The 9,273-nt window shown below is 38.9% G+C and overlaps 1 protein-coding gene across 1 annotated transcript in view; it reads left to right on the top strand.

Annotated features, from left to right (window-relative positions):
• Positions 1 to 112: 112 nt before the first annotated feature.
• The window catches only part of LOC122540730 (tudor domain-containing protein 15-like), a 14,660-nt gene continuing 5,499 nt past the window's right edge, over positions 113 to 9,273 (top strand). The window contains exons 1-2 of the mRNA XM_043676872.1: positions 113 to 188; positions 948 to 6,053. Coding sequence (XP_043532807.1) covers positions 953 to 6,053 — 5,101 coding nt within the window. The 5' untranslated portion in view covers positions 113 to 188; positions 948 to 952. The remainder of the gene's footprint in view (positions 189 to 947; positions 6,054 to 9,273) is intronic.

Raw genomic sequence — 9,273 nt, forward strand, 5'->3', positions numbered from 1 at the left:
ACCCTCACCCTCCCCTTCCCTCACCCCGTCATTTTTGGGCTTTAGTATATGAGTTACATTGATATTCCATGCATCCACCTTCCACTTAGGAAAGGGTAGGAGAGTTCTCCCTTTCAGCTGGTCACCATTTATCTGTCAAAGAAAAACATTAACAAGCCACTTATTGCATTTTCTGCCTGTAGAAACTGGTGAGTAAGTCTGATATCACATTTCCTAAAACATTAAAGTAATCAGTTAGCTGCACAGATTGTGGAAAATCTTGAGGAAGTGAAAGTTGTGATGTACTTGCAAATTATTCCAATCTTATTATTACTTTGTGATACAATATGTTTTTGTGTAACAATTGTGTGTAAGACCAAGATTATAGCCTAAGAGTAGTGATCAGCCAATGTGTCGAGTGTGTGGTGCTGGAAAAGCACAGCAGGTCAGGCAGCATTCGAGGCGAAGGAGAATCGACGTTTCTCCTGAGAAGCATCAATTCTCCTGCTCCTTGGATGCTGCCTGACCTGCTGTGCTTTTCCAGCGTCACACGCTCGACTCTAATCTCCAGCATCTGCAGGCCTCACTTTTGCCTAGTTCTTACATCAGCCAGTGCGTATTTGGCTTTCTTGTATTCATTCACGGGATGAGGGTGTCGCTGGCTAGGCCAGCATTTATTGTCCGTCCTTAATTACCCAGAGGGCAGTCAAGAGTGAACCACATTGCTGTTGGTCTGGAGTCACATGTGTGCCAGACCAGGTAAGGATAGCAATTTCTTTCCCTAAAGGACATTAGTGAGCCAGATGGGATTTTCTAACAATGAACAATATTTAGTTTGTTTAACTATTTACATCAACAGAAGAAAATCCAGTTGTTTTAATAATTTTAAGTTAAGGTAGATTATCAAAGATATGAATTTGTCCATATTGTATTCTACTTCCTTTTTTTTTTAAACTTTTGTTTTGTAGGCCTTATGTGTTCAACTTATACTTCGCCTGCTCACTCCTCAGTCCTTGATCTGAATATAACCCGTGTGGAGTGTTATCCAGAAAAAGTATTTGTGTGTTTTTGGGGTTGGTACAACAGCATATGTGAATTGGACTATCATATATTGCATAATGAAGTACAGAATGCAGCAAAGACTAGCACCAACATTGCAGTTGATGAGTTGTGTTTTGCAGAGGACCTTTACAATGGCGGATGGCACCGAGGAAGGGTAATAAGAAAGGATGAAGAATCATATGAAGTATTTCTCATAGATATTGGGATGATGTTGACAGTTGATTCTCGACATATTGCTGCTGCTTCTAAGAATTTGTTTCAGTTGCCTCCGAAAGTGGTGTGTGGCTTATTTGCCAATATAGTGCCAGTGAAAGGGAGATGGTCCCCAACAGCAGTCAAATATTTTTCATCACTGACAAATTCTCGAATCACAGGCAGTGTTGAAAATCTCTTGAAGAACCAAATTATTTTGGTGGAAGCCCCAGATATTAATAAAAACCTCTTTGAACTTGGTTTAGCAAAAATTCTTGATGGCAGTACTTTCAATTTTCTAATGGAACTTTCTAAAGATTCACTAGGATTACCTGGTTATGAGAATATGGAACCTCTGTACATGCAGAAAAGCTGCAGGAAGCCTGTGTTTGATGAAACTATTGTATTATCTCCAAGTTTCCAACGAATCCTGGATGTTTTGAGTCTAAGTTTGCAAACTGGTGTTACAGAGGCAGTAAAAATAACGTGTGCTTCAGGGCTTCATCACTTTTACTGCCAGTTGAAAAGGCTGGCTCCAGAGCTAGAAACAATGACCAGAGACTTGCAATGCTACTATGAAACAGAAGGAAAAGAATTAAATGATGGACCTGTTGACAATTTTGGTGCAGTTTGTGCTGTAAAAGGCAAAGATGGAAGATGGTACAGGGGAGTTGTAAAGCAACTCTTAACCTCTGGCCAGGTAGAAGTTTGGTTCATGGATTATGGAAGAACTGAAATTGTTTTTCCAAATTATATTAAAAAATTGATGTCAGCTTTTTTTATGATGCCTCTGATGTCATTTCCTTGTGCATTAAATGGCTTATCAAAGCAAACAAAACCATGGATAAGTTTGCAGACTGACATTTTCAAGGAATCACTGTTTGAGGAAATGTTAACTATTTGCATCGATACCTATTCTCCTAAAGAGCATTTATACTATGTTACACTATACAAGCAGAAAAACATTAGTATCCATCAAGTGAATGGAATAATGTCAGAAGTAAATCCAAAGATTGAGTGTAGCCCAAAGAAGAAGGAAACTAGGGATAGTAATGGACAAATTAGAAAACTTCGAGAAACTAAGGGGATAGGAACTGGGAAGGAGACATGTAAGCCAATGCAACATTCTGTAAGCTCTGATGAGATGAAAATAAATGCTTCCTATGTTGGATTTGTGGAGTATGTAATCAACCCATCTGACTTTTGGATTCGAACATCAGAATACAATGATGAATTTGAATGCTTAATGGTCAATATTCGAAACCACTATAGCAAGATTGGCATAAATGAGGAGCTAATTCAGAAACCAGTAACTGGTTTGTTTTGTTGTGCTCGGTATAGCAAAGACCTACATTTTTACAGAGCAGTTATTACAGATGTACTTGATGACCAACTCAGAGTGTTTTTTGTTGACTTTGGAAATGCTGAAGTTGTAGATTTTGATGCTGTGAAATCCCTGCCTCCTGAGTACATGAATCTGCCTCCTTTGGCAATGAATTGTTCTATTGCTCATATTTTTCCTATCGAGGAAGTGTGGACTAAAGATGCAACTAACTTCTTTAAGAAAGCTGTATTCAACAAGAAACTTTTTATAAATGTAGTTTCAAGGCAGGGCAGCAGATATGTCGTAGATATTAAAGATATGGAGTGCAGTGAGCAGTTGTCTATTAGCACAATGATGCTTGAAGCTGGTTATGCTGATTTTTGGAATGTAAAGCCAAATTTTGTGTTGTTTGAACAGAACTGTCAGTGGAAATTTCCAAAATCCAGAACAGGCAAATCACCTGCAAGTGAGAAAAGGATATATACAGATAAAAACTCCAAGTTGAAAAGTTCATGCAGTATTCCACTTTCAAATACCTCAGTGGCCACTACTTTATCTCCAGCTATTGCAATGCATAATAGCTTTCCGCGTGTACACCTTCACCTGCCAGCATGGAGTAAAGAGTCCAAAATAGCGTCACCGTATAGACAACAAGTATTTAAACTTGGATCTGTTCTTGATGTGAGAGTGACTCATGTAAATTCTCCAGCAGAATTTTGGTGTCAACTGCAGAATAACTCAAATCAGCTTGAATTGCTTATGAGGAACATGCAGCATTACTACAGTATTCCAAGGGACCCTTTTCAATTTGAGCACACTGGTTGTGTTGCAAAGTGCACCAAAGATGGTCAGTGGTATAGAGCATCAGTTATTCAAGGAAACTTTACAAAAGAGGAGGTTACCGTATTGTTTGTTGATAATGGTACCCAGCAAAAAATAGCTATCAAAAATCTTTGTGCTATTAATCCAGAATTTCTTCATCTAGAAGGACAGGCATTTAGGTGCACTCTCAAGAACATTATTCAACCTGTAAGCCATGGTCCTTTTGTTTTGGATCATGCTTCTTGTAACAAATTTAAACAATTCATTGGCAATTGTTTAATTTCTGGTGAGAGTCTTAAATGCACAATATTGGCAATGGCTCTGATGAATGGAAAGGGTCTGTGTAATGTGGTAGACCTTCATACACCACTTATTAATGTATGCCAGTTACTTTTGGAGGGTCGACTACCTACTTGCATTAAATCACCATCTTTGTTTAGTCCCTCAGTTCAATTATACACACCTTATTACAGTGCCCATGATATAAAAGTTGGAAGTGAAGAGAAGGTGTATGTAACCTATGTGTCGAGTCTGTCAAAATTCTATTGCCAATTGGACAAAAATACTGTACTTATAGATACACTTAAGACTGAGGTGGATATTGTTATTAAACAAATGCAAGGACAAAAATTAGACTTGGATAGGACCAGTATATGCTTAGCTAAATATTTTGAAGATGGTCAGTGGTATCGTGCTATAGCCCGTACTGTCCAGTCACCTGAACATTTTCAAGTGTTTTTCATAGATTATGGCAACACTGAGATAGTTGACAAAAATGACGTTGTTCCAATTCCCGAAGATGCAAGGAATTTGATTTTTATACCAATGCAAGCAGTTAAATGCTGTTTGTCCCTTTGTATTCAGGAACTGTCTGATGAAACTGTTGTCTTGTTTAAACAAACTGTATTTGGAAAACCGCTAACAGCATTTGTGGTAGCAAAAAAGTCTGATGGTCAATTAATTCTTGAGCTTTATGATGGAAGTTTAAACATTAGTGCACAAATAACAGGCCAATGCATACCGTGTCAGTATGGAAGAGGGATAATGTGCCTTGATGAAACAAAATGGCAAAGTGGCAATTCTTTTCAACCAGCCAAAGTAGTTCCTTCTGCAGAACAACTGATGAAGAGGCAACCTGATTACTTAGTGCACTTAATTAATGAAACAAACAGACTGATCCTTTCCTTTTTGAAGGCAGAACTACACTATGTTGGATGTAAAAATAAAGTCCAGAACTGCAGCCTTGGAAAGGAAAATGTGCAATGTATGGTTGGAAGACGTTTCAAGAATAAAAAGAATTGCCAAAATGAAATTATCCCTAAGTTTGCTGCACAGCGTGCAAAAAGGAAAATACCATGCAAGATGAAGAATTTGGGTGAAACAGACCATGCACCCAAGGCTACATTCCATCAAGGGAAGATTAAGATGGCAGCTCATCATGTGATTACCTCTAAGAAAACATTGCCATTGACAAAACGTTGTCATCTTGTACAAAACAGTCCTGCAGCTCAAAATGAGATGATTTTTTTGCAGTGGCCTAAACTACAAAAGGATAGCATCATCAAACATGTCATTGTGTATCAACAGAATGCCATTGTAAAAGTTAAGCATCCGTTAACTGAATATATAACAACCCCTGTGATTCTGTTAACTGGCCAGGAAGTTATTAAATTGCTAAGAAAATTGGATTCTAGATTTGTAGAGGTTGAGATTAACCAAGGTACTGTTACTCAAAACATTTCAGTAAAAGAAATTGTTGACAAAAATGATTTAATTCGTGTTTCAGAATATTTTTCATCTAGTTTTGATGGATGGGTAAAAAAAGTTAGTTTTGCAGAAATAGAGAACAGGATGGCAAACAAACAATGTTTGATGTCACCAGAAACTTTGCTTCCTGTTGATAAGAGTGCACTAAGCTCACCGTTGAACCCAATTTTGTGTGGCTGTATCCAGGCTAGAATAGAATATACTGGCTTTGCTACTTCTGTGATTGACCCTTCAGAATTCTACATTCAGCTTGAAGATACATTAGAAATAATGGAAACTCTCTCATCACTGTTGGCTCAATTGTCAGAGAATTATCAGGCTTTACCTCGAGATATATTGAAGCCTGGTGTAACTTGCTTAATCAAGTCTGCCACAGATGAGCAGTGGTCTCGGGTAGAAATATATGAAGTCTCTCAGCAGTTTGTTATTGTTAGAGCTGTTGATTATGGACATTATATTTTTGTACCATCTTCAGATTTGAGCAGACTGAGGGAACTTCCTATAGAGCTTGTAGAAGTACCACGCTTGACTAATCCCTGCAGTCTAAGTAATGTTGTGCCTTCAGTTGGGCATAACTGGACAGATGAAGCTATAATTTTCTTTCAAAACTCCTTAAACGAGCAAACTTTGACCATACTTTTTAAACAGTGTATATCTGTGTTACTTTGGGAAGTAGATCTTGTCATAAACAACAAAAATGTTGCAGAAGATTTGGTTTCTGCAGGACATGCAGTTTTTCTGAAAGGAATTGAGAAATCCTCAATTAAAGACTCTGCAGAACTAACAGAGGACATTCAAGTATTGACTGAACCTGTTTTAGAGCAACAATTTGAGAAAAATGAGCTTTCGGATGTTTTACTTAATGAAGATACCATTGAGAAATTTGAATCCACTTATTCAAAAGGATGTGAGTATTGTTTTTTCTAAAATCTTTATTCAGAAATACATGCATTTTGTTTTTGTAACTAATAGAAGCCTTCCAAACTTGATAATGGTTTTGTAATTTTAAGTATTGCTAAGTCCTTGTTGTAGTTAATTGACCTTATTTGAAAATTTAACACAATGAGAAAGACCTGTTTCAGTTGTATGGAAGTTATAAAGATAACAATAAAGTCTATCATTCCTTAATTGTCAAGTTTTATCAATAAAATGTGCTAAGATGTTTCATGTGTTTATAAAATGGTATGGAGATGTAAATTTGTTGTTAAAAGTACTATGCATTTTCATGGGAGAGGTGAAAAGTGATTAAAAACGCAAAGTCCAACAAGCTGGGGATAGAGGTGGAAGATTGAGGAAAAAGGTATTGAAAATTCTCAATCAATACTAGTTCAGGAGGCTGCAATGACATGATCGTATTGATTAGTATCTATCTCTTGTGTGAAGCAAGTTCCATCCCAACCAACAATTGGGTCTAGCCATGTCAAATTATTCAATACTGACTACCCAAGCTGAAAACCTGTCCATTGGTTCTCTTCAAAGAGAACAGAAAGCCTGGCTATCATACAACCTATTTCTTCACTTGTATAATTTTAGTGTGCTTTATCTACAGCTCATCTAGTTTAAATATTTTGACAGTGTATACCCTGATACAACTGTAATGGAAGGAACATGTTGGTAATCAACCCACACTACTTGTCCAGTTGCACATGAGTATAAATGTGTTGAATCAATTGTCAAAAAGGCCATTTGATCTCCCTTTTTTGTATTATTGTCCAGAATAAATGTGACGTTTTAATAAGACTTTAAATGAACCACTGTCACCTTGGTACAATTCTTCCCTTTGACATTTTCAATGTATGACAAGGATTGGTAAAACAATAACATGTATCTTTTCACAAAAAAACCCTGAAGAATTGTGGATGCTAGGAATCGGAAACAAGAGCAGGAGTTGCTGGGGGAGATCAGCGGGTCTGGCGGCGTCTGTGGAGGGTGTTCGGACTTGGCGTATTGGGTCCAGTGACCCTTCCCCAGAGCTCAGTGAGAGGCAGTTTGGGGCATGGGTCACTGGGCTCGGGGCGCTGGCTCTGGTTTCTCTCTGCGGGTGCTGCTGGACCTGCTGAGCTTTTCCAGCAAGTATTGTTTTTGAACATGTACCTTTTTTTTTGAAGACAAGGCTACATATAGAACATTACAGCGCAGTACAGGCCCTTCAGCCCTTAATGTTGAACATCCCTGTGAAAATAATCTGATGCCTATCTAACCTACACCATTCTTTTATTATCTGTATGTTATGATAGGGGATTTTAACTTTCCAAACATAGACTGGGACTGCCATAGTGTTAAGAGTTTAGATGGAGAGGAATTTAAGTGTGTACAAGAAAATTTTCTGATTCAGTATATGGATGTACCGACTAGAGAAGGTGCAAAACTAGACCTACTCTTGGGAAATGAGATAACGAGAGTCCAGGAAAATTATATTCCTGTCAGGGTGAAAGGAAAGGCTGGTAAGGTATAGGGAATGCTGGATGACTAAAGAAATTGAGGGCTTGGTTAAGAAAAAGAAGGAAAGATATGTAAGGTACAGACAAGATAGATCGAGTGAATCTTATGGAGAGTATAAAGGCAGTAGGAGTATACTTAAGAGGGTGATTAGGAGAGTAAAAAGGGGACATGAGATACATTTGGCAAATAGAATTAAGAAGAATCCAAAGGGGTTTTACAAATAAATTCAGGACAAAAGGGTAACTAGGGAGAGAATAGGGCCCCTCAAAGATCAACAAGGTGGCTTTGTGTGGAGCTGCAGAAAATGGGGGAGATACTAAACTAGTATTTTGCATCAGTATTTACTGTGGAAAAGGATATGGAAGATATAGAATGTAGGGAAATAGATGGTGACACCTTGAAAAATGTCCATGTTAGAGAGGAGAAGTGCTGGATGTCTTGAAATGCATAAGGTGAATAATTCCCCAGGACCTGGTCAGGTGTACCCTAGAACTCTGTGGGAAACTAGAGAGGTGATTGCTGGGCCTCTTGCTGAGATATTTGTATCATCGACAGTCACAGGTGAGGTGCCGGAAGACTGGAGATTGGCTAACATGGTGCCACTGTTTAAGAAGGGTGGTAAGGACAAGCCAGGGAACTATAGACCAGTGAGCCTGACGTCGGTGGTGGGCAAGTTGTTGGAGGGAATCCTGAGGAACAGGATGTACATGTATTTGGAAAGCCAAGGACTGATTAGGGATAGTCAACTTGGCTTTGTGCATGGGAAATCATGTCTCACATCCTTGATTGAGTTTTTGAAGAAGTAACAAAGAGGAGTAATGAGGGCAGACCAGTAGATGTGATCTATATGGACTTCAGTAAGGCATTCAACAAGGTTCCCCATGGGAGACTGGTTAACAAGGTTAGATCTCACGCAATAAGGGAGAACTAGCCATTTGGATATAGAACTGGCTCAAAGGTAGAAGACAGAGGGTGGTGGTGGAGGGTTGTTTTTCAGACTGGAGGCCTGTGACCTGGAGTGTCACAAGGATCGGTGCTGGGCTCTCTACTTTTTGTCATTTACATAAATGATTTGGACGTGAGCATAAGAGGTACAGTTAGTAAGTTTACAGATGACACCAAAATTGGAGGTGTAGTTTACAAACAGGATCTTGACTCGGATTACAACAGGATCTGGACCAGATGGGCCAATAGGCTGAGAAGTGGCAGATGGAGTTTAATTCAGATAAATGCGAGGTGCTGAATTTTGGGAAAACAAATCTTAGCAGGACTTATACACTTAAAAAAGCAGAATGGTGTGATGTTTCCCTGGTGCCATGCTCAAGGATGTCTCAGAGAGAGTACAGAATGTTCTCACGGGGGAGAGGGACCAGCAGGAGGTCATTGTCCACATTGGAACCAACGACATTGGAAGGGAAAAGGTTGAGACTCTGAAGGGAGACTACAGAGAGTTAGGTAGAAATTTAAAAAGGAGGTCCTCAAGGGTAGTAATATCTGGATTACTCGCAGTGCTATGAGCTAGTGAGGACAGGAATAGGAGGGTAGAGCAGATGAATGCATGGCTCAGGAGCTGGTGTATGGGAGAAGGATTCACATTTTTGGATCATTGGAATCTCTTGGGGTAGAAGTGACCTGTACAAGAAGGATGGATTGCACCGAAATTGGAAGGGGACTAATATAATGGC

The sequence above is a fragment of the Chiloscyllium plagiosum genome, chromosome 3 (genome assembly GCF_004010195.1).
Source record: "Chiloscyllium plagiosum isolate BGI_BamShark_2017 chromosome 3, ASM401019v2, whole genome shotgun sequence".
NCBI classification, from domain to species: Eukaryota; Metazoa; Chordata; class Chondrichthyes; order Orectolobiformes; family Hemiscylliidae; genus Chiloscyllium; species Chiloscyllium plagiosum.